Genomic DNA, 25,362 nt, shown 5'->3' on the forward strand with positions numbered 1-25,362 from the left:
CAGGCTCGCTACAAATGTTTAGTGAAGTTTTGTTCACACATCAACAGAAAACAGAACAGACTAAAAGGTTTTAGATATAAGAAACCATTTCATTACCGAATTAATATTGTCAATCCAGAGCTAGTGTCCACACAGCTGACATGTTTAACTGTTGTCGCTTATCCATGAACCGTCAAAATGTGCTATTGGAGAAGCACTAATTAAACATCCGTTTCGGTCACTGATTTTGGCCTCTGAAATTTTAGTGCATCCCATTCCCTAGCTAAAATTATATCTATTTTTAATCCTCAATAATGAAGACAATATTACATTTTTGAGTTAAACTCAAACTGACTCGAGTGCTTTCACACTCTCCTTATGGGTGCAACATCTTTAACAACACACTCCTGGAATGTCAGTCATGTGGCACCTTTCTATGGTTCTTGGTTGCTACAGTGTCGGTGGATTTGAGCTTCAGTCATGTGGAAAGGGATGAAAGGTGTTCTGAAGAACAGGTGAAAGCAGTTTACCTTTCAACAGCAGCCAGTTTCTCAGAGTTGTGGAAACTATGAGACACATCTGTGGCATTTCAGCTTGATGTCAAATTAAACTTGACTGAGTCTCTGCATCTGTTGGGTTTTTTCACCTTTCTTTGCCTCTATTCTCACACTCCCTTTTTATCATCCCACAGCACTCCTGAAAGCATTGTGTAGCAGCCTGTCGTCACATGATGCCATTTACAGTGAATTTGATTGGCCCGTCTCCCTGGGGATTCAGAATATCTGGAGGGCGAGACTTCAAGAAGGCCATAACTGTTTCCAAGGTAATCTTCCTCCCTGTTCACCAGTCCAGAGAACATGGTTCATCTCCTTGATTTTTGCATTAGTGATCAAGGCAATGAACATTCATACCTAAACCCTTGATATGATGCCTTACTTTTTGTGTTATTCACTGGTGTTTTACTGTTTTGCATTCTGTCTCCTTGACTACTTCAACCAAACAAGAACTGGATAATTAAAGTGGAAGTTCCTGGTTATTGTGTTGCATTGCGGATGGTCAAGCTATTGTTTTCCCCTTCTTATTCCTTACCGGCATTCTCCATTCTCTTTTTAGAATAATAGAAAATATTTTGAGCTTAAGCTACAGTTAGGTTTAGCCACAGTATGAATCATTAGGTTCACACTTTTATGTGAATTCGAGTCTCACAACAGGTTTATCAATCCACTTTTCTGCATTCAAGCTTTTAAGGCTCTGGCATTTTTTAAAGACTGTTTTTCATTTGAGAAGTTTAGAATCCGCTGTACTTCTGCCACCTAGTCTGGAACCCATTTATTTTTGTTTTTCATGGGCTTTGGGACAGTTTTCCAATTAAATTAAAACAGTTCCTCTCAACTAAAAAAAGTTTTTCAGTTTTTACAAAACTAATTCCATGTTGTGATCCAGAAATACACCACAGTGTTTCTAATTAAAGGCAGCTAATGGAACCTTTCATTTCATATCCTGGTCACATCTGCACTGGAATCCAGAATACCATTGCATTTAAACTTAAACCACTTAAAACATTGAGACTTTCAAAATTTTGTGCCTCTCATTTTCCTTATTGTTTCTCATTATTCGGTTTTAAACTTGCTTTTAAGGGTTAGTATTAGTAAATGTAAATTCTGTCATTTATTCACCCTTGTGTTGTTCCAATCCAAACCTATAAGATTTTCCTTTTTTATTTATTTATGAAACCTAAGAGATTTCTGTCCCTCCATTGAAAGTCCAGGTAACCAAACCTTTGACGCTTCAAAATGTTCATAAAGCCATCATAAAAGGTCTTCTGGAGAGACACGGTCGCTTTATATGATGAACAGATTTAATTGACTTTTATGCACACATAAACATTGATCAATGCACATCTTTCTATCTATCATGGTAAACAGGTCATACATGCTTGCTTGATGCAATTTTCCAAGTCAGAGTATAGTGGCAGGAGTTTGGCATGGGCACAAATATTGTGCTCCCCTCCTTGCATTGTTTTTGTCTGAACTAACCCTTCCTGACCCTCCAGGATTTCACACTGTTGTGATTTGGGTTGCGTGAGACACACTTCAGAAACTGTCTCCCGAAAACTACCAATTGACTTAGATATTCCTTTAAAAAATACTTGACACCACTGACAGTCTTTGCATAATTTAAATTCTGCAGTTTAGTATGAGGGTAATCTGTTTCTCAGGTCAATTTTTGCCATCATACACTGAGGGTAAGTATATTCCAGAGGTACATAGAGTACCTGAAAACCATACTTGAGTAAAAGTACAGATAAATTGCAGCGAAAATGACAAGTTACAAGTCACTAATTCCAGTGTGACTGAGTAAAAGTCTTAAGTACTGTTAAAATCAGATACCGGTACCCTTAAGTATTACTCGTACTCATTGTAGGCTTGAAGATGCACTAGTCCTCTACACGCAAGAGACATGCCGGTGAAAAACAATATTTGTGAGGAGGAGAGCAATCACGTTTATTTTCTAAAATAAAAATAAATTTGAACTTCAAAATGGCAAAAAATCAAGGTCGACTCAACAGTCTCTTAAATGTCAACAAAGTGCTCGAAGGCATAAGTAAACCAATATTCTTCAGAAAGGTCTCTTCATATGTTTAGTCAAATTAAATAGTCAAAGCCTACTTGTACTGGAAGGTTTAGCCTCATTTGTCCTCATCTCGTATATAAGGGTGCTTGCACACTTGCTTTAATTCCCTGGTCCGAACCCGATTGCACCCCCTCTCCTTCACCCACGTTGGATTGTGTACACATTATATTATTTGGGTCAGAACCGCGGTTCATTTGCGTCATCAAAGCAGCAGCTTTTTACTCTTGTTGCTTTATAACGACGAGGCAGGAGAAGGTGGCAAAATGCATAGCGTTGCTCACATCACTTTTATATATATATTTTTTTTAACCTTTGGTTTTGTTTTCAAAGCATCAGCACTGTCTTTATCTGCCGTGGATGTACTGCAAATAGTCTTAAGAATGTGGGAGTCTATTTCTGCTAAGGGCAAGCATAAATGAGATATACATTCTCTCTGTTTGTAGTGCATCAGTCACGCTTCTCAGGAAAAGGAGTGAGATGTACACAAACATGCAAGGTGCGTTCCATTTGACCATTGGTGGACTGTTTTGTTAGTGTTGGTTCAGACTGGTGACGCGATGTGCAGAGCTGTTGAAACTGTGCACCTGAGACGCGTCTCTCTGTAGGCAAGGGCATGGTTAGTTGGTACCCTCTTACGTCTCATGGCCCCACAACTTCCAATAGGAAAATTCAACTGCAGTAGCCACCGTTCAACCTGAAGAGGGCAGCACTCAGACGTTTTTACACCATATATTGTAGAATTAAAACACTTTATACCCAAATGTAAATTTTTTTTACTTGAATCGATGAACCGCATTAATAAAGCCCCAGTCTTACAGATCATTAACTAAAAAAAGTTGTTTTAGGGTTTAGTTACCCTTTAATGAAGTAATAATATAGCCTTTTTGAAAAGTTAGGATGAGCAAGGGCAAACTGCACGAGAGTATCAACAAGTACTGTTTGCGCAAAAAGGTGCCATGCGAAATGTAACGAGTAATTGCACTACTCCTCACTAATGTATTGAAGTAAAGTGTATATATACTTATTAAAAAATGTAGTCAAGTAGAGAGTAAGATGCTAATATCTTTGATTCTCAGTAAACCGACAAAGTAGCCAAAAAGATTCTCAAGTACAGTAACTAATTACATTTTGCTCAAATACTTACACCACTGGTATATTGATGCTCCGCGTGAAGCGAGGCGCACTCTGATTACATAAGGTGTGCTCCATTGTGCGTCTCTGTAGCAACAGTTAATTGGCTCTCGAGCAGGTACTCAGACATGGCACCTCTGCCCTACTGCTTTCAGCTAACATCAACAGCTGACTGGCAGTCCTCAAGGCCTCTCTGTGCCATGCTGTTTGAGTGTTTTGAGTCAGGCTGCCTTCCTCTTTTGCTACTAATGAGGTTGTGGCCTTATTGACTGATTCTTGAGGGAATTCTAAGCTTTGCTCAATAGACAGCAGTCCTTGTAGAGTTGTTTTTAAGATTCTGCCAACTATAACACCACTATAAGTAAGCCCATTGGTAGGTTGATATTGTAAAAGTAAAGTCTGTGGTGCTAAAACTAAATTTACACATAAAACAAAATATATATAAAAAAAATTAATATACACAATAAAAAACATTACTAATATTTCAACCCACGAGTTGGTAAGTTACATATTGTTACCTTAGTATAAATGAGCAGAATTGGCAAAAATAATTGCATGTATTATGGAATACCTTATTGACACTAATTCAGTAGCTTTCTTCTTATTGGGCTACATTCTTTGAAGGTCTATTAGCTGTTCAGACTAAGAGTTCAATTGGTTGAATGTTTTTTCTCTCTCAAGGTGAACGCTGGCAGTAAGGCAGAGATGGCCTGTCTTCAGCCCAGTGACATCATCATGGAGATTAATGGGCTCAATACTGGCGAGATGCTGAATGTAGAGGCACAAAACAAAATCAAGAGCTGCACGACACAACTGCAACTGCTTGTAGAAAGGTAAGGGTCCCTTTTTTTCTTTATTTACATTACTTTTCTTTCAATTTTAAAGCCAAAACAATCTGTTACCTTAAATTATACGTTTATCTCTGTAAAGCACCTTTGAAACAATCTACATTGTTAAAAGCGCTATATAAATGAAGATGACTTCATTAGTACTTGACTGAAATGACAGCGATGGTTGGATTTTGAAATATCGAAATCAAAATCTTTTCATTCAAAAGTGACTTCAGTTCGTTCAGGTCCATATTGACAATGGCTCCAGGCAGCTCTTTTGGGCATGCATAACTCCTCTATACTTGTATTGTGGAATACTGAAGTCTCTAAAATGGCTTGCCAAACTCACGTTTTAATTAACTAATCGCACATTTTTCATACGTGATTAATCGTGCCGAACATTAAAGTTTTGAATATGTTTTTATAGGGCTGCACGATCTAACGTTTTAGCATCGATATTGCGATGTCACATCGCAGGATGTCAAGTATAGGGATTGTAGTTGATCCATACTGACCAGGCACAGCGGTTCAAAGCGCACTTGATTAGACTCTTGTAACCTTGTAAACAGTGCTTTAAAGGGCACTTATTATGCCCCTTTTCACAAGATGTAAAATAAGTCTGAGTGTGTATGTGAAGTTTTAGCTCAAAATACCCAACATATCATTTTTTACAGCATGTTTAAATTGTCACTTTTTGGGGCTCAGAAAAACGCACCGTTTTAGTGTGTATCCCTGTAAATGTAAATGAGCAGCTGCTGCTGGCAAAGAGGGCGGAGCCTCACAAACTCTAGCTCAGTGTCATCTTACGGAATAATATCAAAACGGATAGTGGTGTTCATTTCGACCCAGAGTCTGACAATAATGCCCACAGAGCCAGAGAATATATGCTGTATGGAGGTAGAACGGGTATAGTTTAGTTTAATTACGGTTATAACATATTTGTCTTCGGCTTTTATCCACTATTAGTACAAGCCTGCTGTAGCGCACCCCGTCTGAATGATGGCCAAAAATACTGAGTTCAATGAAGTTTATTGTACATCACACAAAATATCAAGCGTTAGTTACTCCAGAAAATCCCTGTAAGAGCGGAATAAACACTGTATAAAAAGTGTACATTAAAGTCTTATCCATAAACTCTCTCTCGATTGTCGAGTTCACGCGCATAGGTTTAGTTACCTATGATCACGCGCCTGAACTCGACAATTGACTACTCTGGACTTCGACCGAAAACAGGAAGTAAATACAGGTATTTGCGCTGGCTGAAATAACATAATTTTTATTCATATCTTTCAAATCTACTGCAGTCAGATTCACCGTGTTCACTCTAAAATAATCACTCACATGGTTGGGCACTTGTAGTGACACATCAAGGATGTTAAAAGGCTAAAAGCAGGTTTAAAACTTGCCAAAATTGAAGTCAACAGGGTGCAAATTTTAAAAAGAGGATAACACAGTGTAGGCAACACTGATTTTTATCGTTGTTCTCTGTATTGACAGCACTCCAAACTTAAAGGAGTTCTCCTTTAAGTAACAACTGAATGTTTGAAGGAGCTAGAAATTTGTTCCGTATGATTAAACTGCTCCTAAACACCAGTTCCATAAACACCCCCTAAAACACATTGGGGTCAGATGAACCCAAAGCCAGTCTAATTATACAGGACTTTCTAAAGATCAATTAGTCAACTTTTCAATTAGATCAACTAATCAGTAAGATTACTGAAAAACTAGTCGAAGTCTGCAATTTTGTTCATCTTTAGATGTCAACACCAGTAAACAAAGTTCTGGCCTCAAATGTACCTTTGCTCTCTCACACACATGCACTTTGAGCCCTGTGTCCATGTGAGTACATTTTTCCCTTCTGACCTCATGTCTCTGACCAGGCCAGAAACAACACTGGGCCGACAATGGCACACTAGCTGTGTGTGTGTGTGTGTGTATCTCCTGTAGCCCACAGCATTGGAGGAAGTGTGTCTGCCCTCTAAGTTCAAATTAGTATACTTAGATACAGAGTTATGGAAGTTTCCTGCTCTACTTGTTCCTTTAGTTTTCTGAAAAATCCATCTACAAAAAACTTGCCTACATTATGTAATAGTGGAGGGACATTGACTCGTGTCTTGAATTCAGTTTGAAGAATTTGAAGAATTGTTGGCATGAATGAGAGTTTCCTTAAGCCGTTAAGTATTTCCTCTTGCAAATCAGACAGTTTATCAGCACACCTACTGAAACTCTCACAAAACATAGGCCTGAACACAATTAACCTTTTACTGCAAAAGCTACTGTATACGGTTTTGAAGGTATCTGAGCTACTTTCACATTACTGTAAAATGTAGTTGGTATTGCTGCTAGAGTTGGTTTGTTACTCCCAACACTGGTCAGGAGGTCGTCGTCTCTTTATTGTCTCGAATAACTCTTGGCTTTGGGTTACAATCTAGTATTAATGGCTCCTGTGCTAACTCTCCAGCTGGTGAAGACCCTTTGATGTCTGTCTCATGTGGTTTTATAGTTTTTTTTCTTTCCTTTTCTTATTTTATCTCACATTTTTCTGTGACATTCTTATGTAGATTCTATGTAAGGATTTAATCTCTAGTGAGTTGAAAATATGACCAGAATGCTGCAGTACATGTAGTGTGTTAAGACGCTCTGATGCAACGCCTTCCAAATAATAAACGTCTTGCAAGAAGTTGCTTCAGAAACCATGTTGTAATATGGACGAAGTTTCTAAGAATTTTGCTGGGAATTTATGCATGAAATCAGCCATGCTGTAGATCTTTGCCCAGGAGCATCAGAAGACAAGCTGTTTTAGTCGTCTTTAGTCTGAGGCTCATATGAGTGTCATTGAGTGTCAATCTTTGCTGAGGACTGAACGGGGCACAAGTGAATGTCGTCAGTGTAATGCCTTGCTGTTCCAACAGCGTTTCCTCAAGTTCTTTGTCGGGCTGGTATCGCTGTATGTATCTGTACAGTGTAGATTAGGGGTGTAATGTTTCAAATTACTCATGGTTCGGATTTTATCACGCTTTTAGGGTCATGGTTTCAGTACTGTTCGGTTATGTCAAATAAAAATAATGAAAATAAAAACAAGTAATCAAACTACAAGTACAAACATAAATAAATCAATAAATAGAGCAAGAAGATACAAATAAAATAAGGTATCTAATAGTAGTTTTCAGGTACAGAAATTGAATAAAGTAATCAAATGTAAAATAACATTGCATATCTTCACTATAAATTAAATAAAGGTTAATCATTTAAGTTACAAAAGCTATTCAGTCAAGAAGTGTGTGATTTTCTTGTCTTTTGTTGTTTGATTAACATTAAAACACAGTAGGAATATTAGGCTGCTGTCACTTTAAGACATAATGCATGGAGCCAGTACACCTGATACTGAAAACATGCGCTGTCTTTCTTGACTGTTTACGTTCAATTAAGACGTGTTTATTGTTGGGCATGTTGAGAGAATTTTAGTTAATTTTTACGGTCAAGTGCAACTGTCTCTTCTCAGAATATCTCTTCTCCTGTCTCTGAAAATGTCTTTTAAGGGGACATATTATGCAAAATTCACTTTTACATGGTGTTTGAACATAAATGTGTCTTGACAGTGTGATTTTTAACAAAGCAGAAACCATGGACACTAGTGTAGATTAGATGGACTGTGCTGTCCATCCATCTTCTTCCGCTTATCCGGGGCTGGGTCGCGGGGACAGAAGTCTAAGCAGAGATGCCAAGACTTCCCTTTCCCTAGACACTTCCTCCAGCTCTTCCGGGGGAACACCAAAGTGTTCCCAGGCCAGCCGGGAGACATAGTCCCTCCAGCTTCCCTTCCCGGGAAGGCATCCAGGAGGCATCTGGTGTGGAGGAGCAGTGGCTCTACTCTGAGCTCTTCCCGAGTGACCGAGCTTCTCACCCTATCTCTAAGGGATCGCCCAGCCACCCAGCGGAGAAAGATAATTTTGGCCGCCTGTATCTGGGATCTTGTCCTTTCGGTCATGACCCAAAGCTCATGACCATAGGTGAGAGTAGGAACGTAGATTGACCTGTAAATCGAGAGCTTCGCCTTGCGGGTCAGCTCTTTCTTCACCACGACAGACAGGTACATCGACCGCATTTTTGCAGAAGTTGCACCGATCTGTCTGTCAATCTCCCGTTCCATCCTTCCCTCACTCGTGAACAAGACCCCAAGATACTTTAACTCCTCCACTTGAGGCAGGAACTGTCCACCAACCTGAAGTGGGCAAGCCACCCTTTTCCGACTGAGGACCATGGCCTCGGATTTGGAGGTGCTGATTCTCATCCCAGCCGCTTCACACTCGGCTGCAAACCGTCCCAGTGCATGCTGAAGGTCCTGGTCTGAAGGGGCCAGCACGACAACATCATCCGCAAAGAGCAGAGACAAAATCGTGTGGTCCCCAAACCCGACAACCTCCGGCCCCTGGCTGAGCCTGGAAATTCTGTCCATAAAAATTATGAACAGAACCAGCGACAAAGGGCAGCCCTGCCGGAGTCCAACATGCACCGGGAACAAGTCTGACTTACTGCCGGCAATGCGAACTGAGAAGTGTGATCCCCCTGTAGTTGGAACACACCCTCCACTCCCCCTTCTTAAAAAGAGGGACCACCACCCCGGTCTGCCATCCCAGAGGTACTGTCCCCGACCGCCACGCGATGCTGCAGAGACGTGTCAGCCAAGACAGCCCCACAACATCCAGAGACTTGAGGTACTCAGGACGGTTCTCATCCACCCCCGGTGCCTTGCCACCGAGGAGTTTTTTGACTACCTCTGTGACTTCAGCTTGGGTGATGGACGAGTCCACCTCCGAGCCCTCAGCCTCTGCTTCCTCAATGGTATTCCTTCCACCGTCCGACGACTTCAACAGCCAACAGCTGCCCACCTCCACTGTAAACAGCATAGGCGGGGCACTGCTTCCCTCTCCTGAGGCACCGGACGGTTTGCCAGAATCTCTTCGAGGCCAGCCGGTAGTCCTTCTCCATGGCCTCACCGAACTCCTCCCAGCCCCGAGCTTTTGCCTCCACAACCAGCCGGGATGCACTCAATCAATCAATCAATCAAATTTTATTTGTAGAGTGCCTTACAACATCCAAAAGGTGCACAAGGCGCTTTCTAGTAAAACATGAAACATAGAGACATAAAAATAGCAGTCGAGTCGGTGGCTACGTATTAAAAGCTTGTCTGAATAGATGTTTTCAGCTGTACTTTTAAAAACACTCAACACGGTGATGCTTCGTAAGTGTGCTTAGTCATAGTCATAGTCAACTTTATTGTCATTCTACTGTATACATGTATACAGTCGAACGAAATTTCGTTCCATACAGACCGAGGTGCAACCAATACAAAAATAAACAACAACAACATCTGATACACACAATACATAGCAACAATAAACAATTTCAATAAAACAGTAAAATAGTGAAATCAAGCATAGCAGAAAGTCCTAAGACCATTAAAGTGACCATTTTTTAATGCCCATTTCATTTAGGTGACAGTTCACAGTCATTTATGGGCTCTTAGTCCTTCATTGGGGGGGGTGGGGAGTGAGAAGCAGCAGTTTATGGCAATGAAACGATGAATGGGACCCGGGTATCCAGGGCTCTGACAGCTTGAGGGAAAAAACTATTACAGAATCTTGCAGTGCGAGTCCTGATGCTGCATAACCTCCTACCCGATGGTAAAGGGACAAACACACTGTGTGAGGGATGGGAGGGGTCCTTTATAATGGCAGAAGCTCTGCGCACACAGCGTGACTGAAAGATGTCTTGGATGGGTGGTAGGGAGACCCCTATAATCTTTTCAGCTGTCCTCACTATGTGCTGCAGGGACTTTCGTTCATGTGCTTTACAGTTTCCAAACCACACAGTGATACAGTAGGTCAGGATGTTCTCCACAGTTCCTCTGTAAAAGGTGGTGAGGATGGATGGCGGGAGCCTGACTCTCTTTAGTCTCCGCAGAAAGTGCAGGCGTTGTTGTGCCTTCTTCATAACAGTGCTGGTGTTGATAGACCAGGTGAGGTCGTCAGAAATATGCAAACCAAGAAATTTGGTGCTTCTGACTCTCTCCACCTCTGAGCCACTAATGAACAAGGGAAGATGGTCAGCTTGTCTTCTGCGGAAGTCAACAACCATCTCCTGTGTTTTGTCCACATTAAGAGATAAGTTGTTGTTGTGGCACCAACCTAACAGTAGTTCCACCTCCTCTCTGTATCGTGCTTCATTGTCGCCACTGATGAGGCCAACTACCGTTGTGTCATCGGCAGTTGGCCTCATCAGTGGCGACAATGAAGCACGATATGTGTGAGCGTTTGGAGGTGTAGAAGAGAAGACGTGCTGCCGCGTTTTGTACCAGTTGAAGCCGATTGGCCGCTTGGCTTGGCCTGCCGGTACCCGTCAGCTGCCTCAGGAGTCCCACAAGCCAACCAGGCCCGATAGGACGCCTTCTTCAGCTTGACGGCATCCCTTACTTCCGGTGTCCACTGGATTGCCGCCTCGACAGGCACCGGAGACCTTACGGCCACAGCTTTGAGAGGCCGCTTCGACAATGGAGGTAGAGAACATGGTCCACTCGGACTCAATATCTCAAGCCTCCCTCGGGATCCGGTCGAAGCTCCGCGGGAGGTGGGAGTTGAAGATCTCTCTGACAGGAGGCTCGACCAAACGTTCCCAGCAGACCCCTCACAGTACGCTTACAGACCCTTACAGTACGCTGCCAAGTCTGTCCAGCTTCCTCCCCCGCCATCGGAACCAACTCACCACCAGGTGGTGATCAGTTGACAGGTCCGCCCCTCTCTTCACCGAGTGTCCAAGACACACGGCCGGAGGTCAAATGAAACGACCACAAAGTCGATCATCGACCTACGGCCTAGGGTGTCCTGGACTGTGCTGTTATAATGGAAACCATTTAGTTTTACAGTTTGATGTGCAGTCATGCTGAGACCGATTTGTGTGGATCAGCACAGTGCAGTATTTTACAAGAGCTTCAGTCATGTTTATAATGTATTACCGTACTGTTGAGTCTCTTGTTTAAAAATACCACCACACGCATCAACAATATTTCTGTATTTAGATGCCTCCAAAGCTCATCTACAGACCTCAGCTTTGAGCCAGAGACAGAAGAAACTGTGAAGGGGGAAAACGGAATATCCAATAGGAGGAAAAAATAAATCAAAGGGAGTATGACATTAGGATGAAATTGAGTGAAACAAAGTAAGAGAGAGAAAGCAATTGGAAGTAGAAGCAGCAAAAGGTAGAGGCTTGGTCAAATGTATGTGTCCGCCAGGGCTGTTCACGTCTTGTTTTTGCTGGCATCACTAGGAGGATGCTCTCCCTTAACCTCGCAGTAAAACATTTCATTAACAGGAATGGAAACACTCAATTTCTTTAGGTCAGGATTAAATCTGACTGTTTAAAGCACTCTTAATGAAGTGTGGGTTTCAGGAGTGTCAAGCATCTTCATTGGACCAAAGCTTTTAGTTTAGTTTGAAGCGGAAATAGTTCAACAAATAAACCAGATTTGTGGCCTGAGGGAATCCATTTTCTTAATTGATGAACTTTTACTTTTATTAAGTAACTGGCGGAGTGAAGGAATACAAGTGCAGCCAGTGGGTGTTTTATATAGCAGAATTTTCAAGAAATAAAATACTTTCCAAAAACCGATCTTGGCTTCATAAGAAATAAAGCCTTCCTGGGTTTGACTGGTTTCTGAAGATGCAGAGCACCAGCTCTGAATAAGGCCCTTGTGTGGAATTCCTTGCTCATGAAGCTATAAAGAGTTGTCTGTAGCGAACATATGCCAGGGATTAATTTTAAGATAAATAAACGTTTTCAGACATGTGGTGCTTCCTGGTCACGAGTTCTGCTAATGTATTTAAATAAGTCTGTCTTTTCTCGGTTTAATTTCATCAACTTGTATTCATGGTCATTATCATTCTGCATTTTGTTAAATGTGCTAGTATCTGCACTTCCAGATGAGAAAGAAAATGTCATTAACTTTTAGTTCCTGAAGTAAGGCAGTGGAGATTCCAATGTGGTTCTTTCTGTCAGTCTGTCATATTTACTTGATAGCCGAAAAAGTCTCAGGATAACATGAGATTTTCTTTCCTTTTGAAGGAATTTAATAAGTTTATCCAGCTACTTTATCAAAGGAGCATATGGTATCTGACTTATAAAACATGCTTGCATCTCCTGGTTGTCAAATTTGTCCAGATATTTTATCATAAAACTATGCTCAGAAACTGACCCAGATTAAAAGTGCACCAAAAGTTACAGATTTTGGTTTTAAACACACTGATCCTTTTCATAAAATAAAATAAATAAAAAAGCCTTGTATTAATGTTTGAATCTTTCCACACAGACCTGCTCCTCCTACTCCTGGTCAGACCAATGGAATCACAGAGCAACTGGTTGGCCGCTTCCAGGTCAGTAAAAAAAGCAAATATCAAAGTGTGTGTGTGTCCATACAATGGAAGTCAAAGAGGACAGAAGTCAGAAGAAGAAAGTTTGAAACAACATGATTATGGGCAAATGACAGAATCATTTACGTTTGTCCTTTCTGGGTGAACTATACCTTTTTAACTGTTAAGTTTTGACTCGTGCAAAGGGGCTGTGCTTATGATCAGAGGTTGTAAGAGAGAGGACTGGCTAAACTAATAATTTTTATTATTATTTAATTGTAGTTCTTCAGTCACAGATTTGGTGTTTGCTTTTTATATTTTATAACAACTTTATATTTGTTATGCCTTTATCTTAATGATTATATTCTGCGTTTAATATTTTAAATGGCACGAAACACACTGTTGTACTGTGAGTCAGAGGGCCATATGCTGTCATATTTTATTGTCTGGATGCTGTCTACACTGGACGCAACAAAGCGAATGTTCCAAATCCATTTTGTCCCTTTGTCCAGTCAGAAGTTGCGCGAGTGCTTGGAGTACATCAGAAATGGAACTGGGCATCAGTTTACTGTCGGAAATTTGTCATGTGACCTCGCACCACTTCCAGTAGACCGAATCAAAGATTATAAAGGGTTTTATCTGCTTTGGTCGCATTATTATTCTCAATTCTGATGTTGTTTTGGTAATTGTGACGTTTGGAGTAGATTCATCGTCTGCTTTACATTTACCTGGCACTGACAGTCATTTTACAAACTTGATCATGCTTCGTGCAGAACCACGCATCATTAAATAATATTCGGATTCTTCAATCACGCCATCTAGTGGTCTATTCCACGACAACAGCAATACAACTGATAATAGACTGCTCAAGCTGGTACTACGAGTCATCTTGAGATGATAAAAGATGAAATCAAGATGATGTAAAATGTCATATTTTGTCCCACAAGCGGCAAAATTTAGCAGAGGGCTCTTATCAGTTTCTTTTCTATAGCAATCTGCTGACTGTACACCAGTCCTTAGCCTTGTCACGCCCCCCTTTTTATAAGTCTGCATGCAGTGCCTAGTTTGGGAACCACTGATTTATACAATATTATTTTACGGTTCAAAAGTTTGGGGTCTGTACGATGTATTTTTTATTCAGCCAAGGATGAATTAAATGTATCAAAAGTTACAGTAAAAAAACATTTATAATGTTGCAAAAAAAATCAACTATTTAAAACAAATGCTGTTCTTATGAACTTTCTATTAATCAAAGAATCCTAAAATTTATTACGGATTCAACAGGAATATTAAGCAGCTCAACTGTTTTCAACATCGCCAAAACAAAACAGTATGTTAGAGTGATTTTTGAAGGATCACTAAAGATTGGATTAATGTCTGCCAAAAATTTCACCTTTGCCATCACAGTAATAAATTTCTTCTTTTTTTTAAATGTATAAAAAAATTACTGTATTTTTAATCAAATAAATACAGCCTTGGTGAGAACGGTAGTGTATACTATATTGAAGTAACATCCTTTTCTTTTCTTTTTTCAAAATGTTGCTTTGAGTGCAAGAAGCAACAAAACAGCAGTCCATCGCTGCTACAGGCCTGTCATGAGTGCTACTCTACTAAACCACTGACCCAAGGCTTAGTGTTTGGATCTCTCAGATTTGAAGCTTGCCTGCATGGTATCCATTAGGAGAAGGTGGACCACTATCTGCTTATCAGTGATTTATAGTTTGACAGGTTGAGCTCAAATAAGACATTTGAGTCTTTATTTCCCTCTTTTTCATTTCTGTACGGCAATAATTCTGCATGTCTGCATCCGTGACACGAGAAAGGAACTTGGGAATGTTATAAATCAGACAGAGTTCCTGTGTTTTAAATGCTAAAGGGGCTACTGGACGGGTCTCTGTTGTAACAGATACTATGATCGAAAGGATTGGGAGCCCCATAAGTCTCGTAGTCCTTCCGTACGACCATGTGAGAACTTGTAAAGAAGGCACACATGAGGGTTTAACAATGAGCAAGACTTGAAGGCCCAGGCCTAGAGATGGAATGGTCTCAATAGTCGTCACCACATCATGTTCACATTTGATCAACATATCCCGTGTTTACTACTAGTCAAAACTATGTGATTCAAAGAGGAGGATCTGTTACTGATCTATGGTTTTTCCCTTTGGGTGTGCAGGAGGCTGTGCAGGTGAGTCGAGATGAGAACCAGAACTACAGAGAGTACACCATCTCCAGCCCAGCGTCTCTGTCTCCTGGCCCATATTCACCTGAGCCTCCATCCAGCCCTGACCGCAAAGGGGGCAGGATCACACCCACCAATAAGAGGTACAACTGAACAACGTTAGTAGAGTACTGAGGTTTGCTACTATAGCAGTAACACAACAAGATGGATTTACTTTGGTACAGGATTGCTTGCTGGCAGTGCTTTTACCAATTTTTAGGATTGTACCTTGACCCACTAATGGACATTTAAATGAGCATGTTTTTTCTCTTTGTGGTCCTTCAGTATTATTGAAAAAGGAAAAGTCAGCACTGTTGAAGCATAATGCAGTAGTGAAATGCGTTATGAAACATGCATAATGCAAACTCCATTAGGATTAATGTACCATGAGGATTAGGAAATCATGTTCTAGCACTCGGCTGATGTTTTCATGACTGATGCTTTATACCGTGCTTTTAATTACTTACTTCAAATGTTCAGCTGTACAAACAGAGAGAGTATTTCTGTAACCGAAGTGTTTGCTAAGAAAATACAATCCATTAATTAAGAGATGATTGGATGACTGAAATTAGTTGATATTAAGCAAATGTTCCTTTTTCTTCTTCTGTTGAAAACAAAGAGATATTTAGAAGAATGTACAACTTGCTTTATTACATGCATTGAAAGTGGATTTTAACTACGTCTTTCAAGCTCCAGGAACACTAAAAGTGGGCCAAATGACTCGTGTGCTGTATTCCAAGTCTCCTGAAGGTATATGTGAAATTTGAGTGAGGGATTGACTAGAGGTCTGCACTGGCTTTAAAATGAAGCCTGAACTCAGCCCGTACCCGAGATTGGTTATTCTGACTTGACCAGTACAGTTACATTTAAAGCCCGACACAAACCCGAAGTTGCATGCAACGATCAGTAAACAGACAGTTTTATCAAGACACAGTGGCCCCCTCAGCAGTCCGCACACTGCAAAAGAGAAAAAGCACATGCTTACCGATTTATGAAACTTTGATGGATAAACGGGTGTAAAAGTCACAAATTCCTCTCGAATTCACTTCAAAATAAATTTAGTTGACAGCAACGGTAAAACACTGCAGTTGTTTTTCCACCAAACCATACGATTTTTTACAGAGCCGAAGCTATTTATGAAAAATTAAATTTCAGTCTATTCTAGATGTTCGTTTTCAATTTAAGTCATTATTGACTAAAGGCCCCGATATATTTAGGGATCAAAGAACAAACTGGTCTAATGTCATTTTGAACAAAATCAGTCCAAAACAAAGTTTGTTTGTATTTATCTAATTTGTTTTTATTTATTTGGCAGGAGTTTGAAACTTCCTGCCAAAGCACACTTTCCAGAAAAGTTCACTATCGCTGGTAAACACCTTCAAACTACCATTGGTCTGTGTCTATTATGCAACGGGCACCGTTGGTGTGCTCTGGGGCTCCGCATTTGACGTTAAAATCTTCTCTGGTTTAATTCTCCTGTTCAGTCCATCAAGGTCAGATGTAATTTTAAGAACATGAACACAGGAGAGCTGCTTTATAGTTGCAATTCTACTTGACAGTGACACTGGTACTCTGTTGTTGTTTTTTCATGTATAATACTATAAATTTAATAATATTGCCTTTGACAACCTCTGTCAGCATTCTCTTTCATTGTATGGAAAAGAGCAGATTGGACATTCTCAGTCATATGGTTTTGGAATGGTATGAGGGCATGCTATTTTCATTTTTCATTTTCAACAAAATAGATGCAGTTTCTGACAGTGCAGTTTTAAATTTAACAGACAAAGGGAACTTTATGATTAGAGGGTAAAGTTATTCTACAGGGGACATGTTAAGACTCCTCTGCTTCAAGAAGTTCATTGTGGAGATCTTTTTTTTTTTTTTGTACCAGGTCTCCAGTAGAGTCGGCACATGGTTGATGAATGGGTCATAGCTCAGTGCTTGACTGCAGGTGAAATGTTCGTTTGTCTGTTTCCTGAAGCCCTCTCTCTCTCACACACGCACACTCAGACAGAAACACACACTCTCTCTTTACCTGTTCTTCTCAGACTTAACACTGTAAATGACCCCTGACAGGCTGCAGCACATTCCACATGTAACTGCTGATGAAGCTCATTTAATTGGATTTAGCGATGGATTATGAACTAGATTAATGAATTTTGGATTAAGCTGGCAAATGCATTACAGCACAGCATGGTGTTGAGACAATAACTTGTTGCTTTTTATATCGCCCAGCCAATAAGATCATTGTTGTGCATTACAATTAATGCTGTATAATTTTAAATTCTATCATTTAAAGGGATAGTCACCCATTCGGTCATTTGCTCACCCCTGTGATGCACTTTTAAGTGTGTATTACTTATTTTCTTCTCTAACACAAAAGGTACATTTTATTAAAAATGTACTTAATTTACAAGTGTACTGGTACTAGAGCAGGCTCCAAAATTAGAAAAAAAAGTAATATTTCTGACAAGTGAGCTTCATGATCTCTTACTGTACGTTCACACCGCCGCCGGCGAGAGCGGCAAAATTCGCTCTCGCCGCCCTCCCATCGACGCCGTGAGATTCGGGGACTCTCTGGCGCTCTGACGTAGATTTTAGAATGCGTGATTTTTTTAAAACTTTATTTAAAGGCGCCGCAAAGCAAATAAGAACTGAACCTAAATCAGTATCCTATTTTGTGCATACTGGCCACACGTAGGGTATAAGTTAACCTATTAAAATCTTTTAAATGTGAAAGTAACAAAACACCAACAATTTCAGACACCTTTTTCCATTCGTCGTTCTTTTTATTAATGTCCCTGTATGTAAACAGGGACACGTCGTACAATAACGGGAAAACCGCAACAGAAATAATTAACTTTTCCTCCATTTTGCTTAGGAACTAATGTGGTCGGAACCAAAGTTTACAGGATTGTGTTCTCTGGTATCCTCTCAGGCGGAGGACTTCTACATTCCGATTGGTTGCCGCTGGTTGCCGCCGAACCGCGTCATAGCTTATTACCATAAAGTGGACAAATTTCAACTCTTCTTGCCGCTCTCGCCATCCAAGACGCACCGCACCGCCCTCGCCGGAGGTCGCCGCCGGCTCTCATTGAAAATGAATGGCTTCCGGCCAATTTGACGCTCTCGCCGCCGGCGGTGTGAACGTACAGTTACAGTATTAATGTTGAAAATGGTTGTTTTAAAGAATTCTTAAATTAATAGAAAATAAAATAAAAAACACACATTTGAAATTGAAATCTTTTGTAACATTATTAGTCACTTTTGGTCAATTTAATACATTACTGAATATAATATAATTTTTCTGAATAAAAATATTAGAAATATTTTTTTTTTTTTAAAGTTGACCCTAAACTTTTGAATGGTAGTGTATATTATACAATAATTATGGTAGAGGTAAGTGCCTGTGAATCATGATTTTTCTCTAACATGTCTGTGTAGTTTTCACATTATTGTTTACTTCTTGAGTTTCTTGGTCCAGTTTCTGCCTTCTGAATTGTTTAAAAAACTTAAACTATATGGCTCAAGTTCATGTAACTGCAACCCATTTCATGTCAACTGTAGTTTGCTTCAAAGTGTCCTTGAATTCAACACCAGTTCAGAAATGTTCTTTGTATGGTGTACTTAAGGTAAATGTTGTTTGTTTTTCAGCCTGCAGCTCTATTCCTGGTCCTCAGAAGAGAAGAACGTACAGAGTCACAGACTGTCCCGACCCCTCTCTCAGGTACAATCACTCTCTGAACTCTTTTATATAAACCCCAAGAACAAATGACAGATGAACAAATGAACCAATCATGTTTCCATGAAATGGTTTGACAAGTATTCTTTTGTGTTGATGTATGTCCTATTGAAACAGAAAGTGAGGGCAGGACATTCTGAAGGGCTTGTTCTTTTTTTAAATAGCCGGTAGCCTTCACACAAGTGAGGAGAGATCTGGAGCACTGATTGCAGGACGTCTTAGGTTGTGAAAAACTTAAGGTTCTGCTTTTACCAGTTTCAATCAGATGTAAAAAAGACTATCACAATGTCCTATACAAACACAACACATATACATTTAGGAGGATGTGCCATTCTCATTTAGAAGACTATTTTATCGGACAAAAATGTGCAAATACCCATATGAACAAGATGAGTCATCAATATCTTTTTTAGGATTATACATTTTTTCTATAAACAAATAGCCTATATTTTGCAGTTCATATTCAATTATTATACTAGTGAATCAGTACTGGATGCATTACAAGTTGTCAAAAACGAGCAAGTGAAGCTTGTGAGATGAGGTCTGGTAAGTCTCAATGTTGATGGGATCTGCAACGGAAAATTGATGTTAGTTCTGCCTAATGCTTCTGAGGGGCTTCCATGTGCGTTCATGTTCGTAGTACATGGTACATTGAGTCTTCTCACGGAATAGGATTGCTATGCTCTGCTCCTGAAATGTGGCCCATAAATCCCTTTAGTCGCTGCCTATATATGACTTCATGGGAAAAGCAGGGTTTCAGTGGCACAATTTAACTGGGATGCCTCTTCACAACAAGCTCCAGGATCGCACTCTCAGGAAATGAGATTATGATTTCCATCCGTAAAAACCGTTTGCAATAAAAGGGTTAGCATTTCCAATATTTTCATAGGGGGCGGTGAGTACATAAACTCAAAAAGGTCACCTCACTATATGCTGATGTTCATGGGAGCGCAACCTGGAAATGGTTAATCTAGAATATCATTGAAACAATGTGGTTGACCTTTCTTGTAACTTCTTTTAACCCCAGGTTTATTAGCATCATAAGTAGTGCAGTGCCCATGAGATATTTATTATACTTATTAGTGCTGCTCCACTATTCTCTGCTACACTGATTCTGTACCATCTTGGGGGATATGTAGAAAATGGGAAGGTAGAATGGGCAATAATCTGAAGGGAAAGCATTCCAGAGCCTGTCCCAAAAAACGAAAATTGAGCAAATAAAGTTTGTGGGAAAGTTATTCCGAGATATGTCAGCTATTTACTAAAAGGCTCAGTCCCATAGATGTTTCTACAAGGCAGATGTCAGAGCAGGAAAAAACAGCCAGGACCTTTGATGGTTGAAAACATTCCAGTCATTTTATCATTGCTGTAGATGTTAAATAAACACACATTCATGACACAGCTTATTAAACTCAATAACATCCCAATTCCCCTGTCAGAAATGTTTGGTCCTTTTAAAGATGACCGTTTGAATGCTTCTAAACGAAACTCATGGGAGGTCTGGGAGAAGCCAGCATGGTGATAGTGACACTGAGCACTGGCTTTTGTCAACAAAACGTCTCAATATAGATGCGTTATGCTGTGAAAATACCGTATCCATGCAACACTAGGCAGGGAGAAAGAATGGAATAGTTTGTCCAAAAATGATGAAGCTGTAATGTACTTGTTCTCATGTAGTTCAGAGGGGATCGCCATCTTATTTGGATATACACAGTCCTGCATGCGTGAGTTTTCATCTGGACACAAGACACTCAACAGATTTAGCAGTGTAGACATAATATGGAGACACTATTGCAATTGAAGTGGACCAAAAAATAGATTTATGTTCATTTTATGTCAAGGTACATGTGAACAATCAGTATAAGATCATATTCTTTATGACTAGCCAAGACTGCTAATTCGAGTCAGTCCAAGACGATGCTCCTGAAAATATGGACTTGGACTTAAGTTTGACGATGCCTCCCAAATGGCATATCCGCCATGTTGTCATTGTGACCTACTGCATCAGTTGTGTCACTTTACTGCCATTCACAAATCTTCTCCTGTGACCTAATGGGATGTTTAGGTGTCCATTGAAAGTGCACTTCAGAATCTCGTTGTAAGCCATCCAGGTAGTTTTTGCCTACTGTTTTCAAACTGTATTTGGACATAATACTCTGTTGGCGTACTGTTTTTCGCATACTGTATATTTGGGAAGTGTTCGATTTCGGATGCAGAGTGGTCTTGTCTGAACTTGTGTACTATAACACTGTATGCAAGGAGAACTGGTATGTTTTGATTTGGTGTGTGGCGTGTAGGCGTGAACACCTGTAAAGAGTAACTGTCTTTTTTGTTGATTTTGAAAAAAGGCATTTCTTTTTTATTTAGCTTTTGCACATCTTATTTCAATTTAGTTTTAGATTTTGTTCTATTTTTCCTGGATTATTAGACATCAGCAATATGAGAGGTTTATTATATTACAATTCAAACCACATTATATGACAAAATAATTGCAATAGGATTTTTGTTGGCACAATAGTGCAGCCCTAATCATACATTCTCACACAGATATCCCACCAGTGCACATGTGCTTACTGGGAGAGTGTGGTGCAGACGGAGACTTAACCATCATGTTCAAGACACCCTACTTGCATGCCACTGTTGAAGTATGAAATATCTCAGCTATTATTTTGACCCGCAGACATCCAAACTTTGGGCCTCCCAATAAATCTAAGCCAGCCATCCAGTTAACCCAACTAATTTACTGCCGAAACAAATCCAGTCCAAATTAGGGTCGTCACCTTCTGCTCATAGCCCTCAATCTCTCTCTGCACAATCAAAACATTTTTCTCATTCTTCTTTCTCAAGCTCTCTCATAACATGTATGTTACAGGGTACAGCGGCATCTGTTGTTTAGATTGTTTTGCTATAGAGCAGGCAGTTTTAGTGGAGGGATGAAAGGCTGGTCCATGCCAAACAGCAGCAAATGAGGTGTATCAGCAGGGTTGATTTGCTGCCTCGTCTGTGGTCAGATACACTGGACACGCAAACATGCACATAAACAGTCGGCTTGCTCTTTACTATCAGTGGGCTCAGAGTCTTTTATGTTTGTCTGTCATGAAGGTCTGTTGTGGGGGACTCTAGTATAATTGTGGTATTTGTTAGATCCCAAAAGGCACTTTGATGCCAGAGAGTGTTAGGATCTTTGCCTCACATATTTCTACTGGAATTTTAAGATCTGTTCAAGCTCTCTCCTCGTTTTTTATCCTCAGACTGGAATCCCTTCAGTCCTACTCTTTCCTCTCTTCTTCTTCAGGGAAAACTTGCATTCTTCTAGTCTTAGTTAGCTCCAGCATTTAACACTGAGAGTCTTGGCATAATATCTGTGTAAGGATGTGCTTAGTGTGTGTGTGGTGATCTTTCTGACATCTTACACGCATTATTTTGAAATTTTGTGGCATAATTGGTGCAAAGAGTTCCATTTTTGTGTGTGGTTTGGCTGTAGAAATGAATGGAAAGCACATTGTGCACCAAATGAGTTTTCTTTCTCTGTACTTACAAGTACATGTTTTTAGCAGGGGTGTTTCCTCCAAGGCGACGAGAAAGGCAGTGCCGCCTCAAAAAAATTGGGCGAGAAAATCCATATTGCAAAATTAAAACACAAATATTACAAAGTGTGATTATTAAAAAGTGTATAAATCACTTGTTTTTCTAAAGTAACACTGTTCGACAGCGACACCCGCAGGTAAAGTTACAGCAGGAGTCCGCGTCTCTCTTGACTCCCCAGAGCCCATTGACTTTTAACAGGGGTAATTGAGAATGAATGGTGGGAAGTCATGTGACATGATAGGATATTAGTTCCTGCGTTTTCACGAATTGGGCTGAATGAACAAAATTATGCCGTTGTTGAGAAGACTAATTAAAAAGTAAACTCGACCACTTAGATATCATCGCTTTAAGTCATGTCAAAATCAAACTTGAAATGACATGAAAACATTATGGCTGTTTTTTTTTTTTTTTGCGACCAATCAGCTTGCTGAAATGAAAGGTATACATCATCGTGTCTGTGAAATTTTACCAAGCTTGATGACCGATGTAAGTAAATTGACTATTTAAAAGAACAGCTCAACATCAATTCACAAATGAAATATATTGTTAAATTTTTTTTACCATTTTAAGTTTGGAATTTTGGAATAAATGTAAAAATGTGTATGATTGAGATTTTGATTGAGATTTTGACCAAACTTGATGAGATTTATTCATGGTTTTAATAAATGGAAAATTAATTGGGAAAATGTAACCTGGACATGAATTTAGATTTATATATAATTAATCGGGTGTTGTTTGGATCAACCTAAACCACTGCGTCAGACACTTTAAAACTATAGCTTGACAAGTTACAGTCCAGCTACCTTTATGTAAAAGAAGTTAGCTATACTATGAGCTAATAACAACAAATACACTGAAGCTACTGTAAGCACATTAAGTGAAATTGTTATGAAATTGCTGTATGCTACCTTTGAGCAGTCTGTGTGATTGAACATGCCATATCAGAAGCAGATTCTGTATGTTCTTTGCAGTATAAAGATGACTTTTGGAGATCATTTTATTGGCAACAATCTATAGTGTTCTGATTTAATTAATTAAATACAAAAATTTAATGAAGACAACACGGATATTTTAAATAAGGAAATAAAAAAAAATTGCCTTTGGGTAAAAAAAATGCCCCTGTAAATAAAATATTGCCCCTTGATGGAAAGTTTATTTCTGACCATGCCACCATCTATTGGTCACTTAGTTGATCTTTAAAAACACAAATTTATCAATACTACTGAAATACTTGGTAGCGTCCCCACTTAACACTGTCTGTTACATTCATACTCATGTGTACACACATCTGTACACCAGTTGTGCCTGGTGCAGGGGGTCTTTTTCCTCTAATGGTCCTTTGTGATCTTTAAGTATGGTTCAGGTAGAGGTATAATCTCCAGAGAGTGAGTTAAGGGAGGAAAAGATAGCAGGAATATCCATTAGTGCGGCTTCGGGGGGTGTAGGGTATCCTGGGAAAAGTGGCGTGTACAATAAGGCCTCTGATGCAGATCGTTCGAGGTGTGTGGTGTTGGTTTTCTCGCCCTTCTGAGGCACAGGCTTGTCCTTGTGCGGCTGAGCCTGGTGGAGATGGGCTGAGGAGGCCTTATTCATCCCGTCTGCTTGCTGTCTCTCATTTTCACTTTCTCTCTCTCTCTCTCCCCCCTTTCGACACTGGTCGTTTTGGTCAGACCCTCCGCTCCTCCCTCCTCTCCTCACATTCAGGCGGCTGTACAGGCACAGAGGCGGCCATTGTACCACTCTCCTCTTTTCCACTTCTCTCTCTGTTGCTCCCTTTCCGTCCTCTCCATCATTCTGTGAGAGTGATAGACGATGAGACGTGAGTGAGACTAGAAGGGTTGTAAGGAAATAGGAAGACTGATCATGTTTCTGTTGAAAGACTGCAATAAGTGCCTTTGAATCTACTTCCTGTTCTAGCAGAAAAAAAAAGTTTTCCAGAAGCTTGAACATAATGGCTACATCACTCTTAGGCCTGTATTGAGTATTTGTTCTGGCACCCATATTACCAGGTTACATTATTCATGCTACCCGTATGAGCAGAGCGGTGCTGCGTAGCTGGAGCCTATCAGAAATGTGAGTTTTGGCATTAATCTTTTTATTAACAATCGTTTGCAACGTAAGCTTTTATAAAGCATTGACGGGACATGTAAACACTTGAATCCAACTATTTTTTTTAAAATCAGATGCACACATTTCATACACAACGGTAATTCAAATAGTCATAAAATAATCACAACAGCTGCATAAGAAATAAAAATAACACTAAAAGCAGAGAATCCAGAATCACTAAATTCCTGGCACCCCTGTCTGAGCCCTGCCACTGAAACTTTTATTCAGGATAACAGCAAATGGCTTAGATCGGAACAACAAAAGCAGAATTCTCTACATGCTTTTTATTCAGTATAGTGTTTTATTTAGTGTTATTATTCAATAGTGCTAAACTACACATGGTAAAAACACTGAGTATTTCGACATTACTGTCGTCACTGCATCTTTTATTTTCAGTCTCTCTGAAAAGCCTGTGTCGAACTGTCTTGTTTAAAAAAACTAATCCACACCAAAATGTTGTGATTAAACGAACAATGCCTTACTGACGTAATCTGACTGGAACTTCGTTAAAATTAAAGTTCTGTTTTGCAAATAACTTTTTTCCACACTTAGCACTTCAAAATGACTTGTAATCCTCAGGTATCTCTATGGTTTTGTTGCTGGAGTAATCCTGTGTACTTGCATCTCTTTCGTATTTACTACTAGATGTGTGAATCAGTGGGCTGGGCTAAAGAGGCAATGGTGAAGTAGGCATTGATCTTCTGCAGAGGCAGTTTTTCGTCGCACTTT

At 39.9% G+C, this 25,362-nt stretch overlaps 1 protein-coding gene across 2 annotated transcripts in view; it reads left to right on the forward strand.

Annotated features, from left to right (window-relative positions):
- Nucleotides 1–25,362, forward strand: part of pdlim2 (PDZ and LIM domain 2 (mystique)) — a 63,676-nt gene that overhangs the window by 17,674 nt on the left and 20,640 nt on the right. The window contains exons 2-6 of one of the 2 annotated variants that reach the window (XM_079637436.1): nt 671–802; nt 4,426–4,577; nt 12,937–13,000; nt 15,150–15,298; nt 18,849–18,921. In XM_079637436.1, the coding sequence (XP_079493562.1) occupies nt 707–802; nt 4,426–4,577; nt 12,937–13,000; nt 15,150–15,298; nt 18,849–18,921 (534 nt within the window). In that variant the 5' untranslated portion in view covers nt 671–706. Of the gene's footprint in view, nt 1–534; nt 803–4,425; nt 4,578–12,936; nt 13,001–15,149; nt 15,299–18,848; nt 18,922–25,362 lie in introns of both variants that reach the window. The other variant, XM_079637437.1, reaches the window with a different exon arrangement.

Source organism: Phoxinus phoxinus, assembly GCF_949152265.1.
Source record: "Phoxinus phoxinus genome assembly, chromosome: 15".
Taxonomy (NCBI): domain Eukaryota; kingdom Metazoa; phylum Chordata; class Actinopteri; order Cypriniformes; family Leuciscidae; genus Phoxinus; species Phoxinus phoxinus.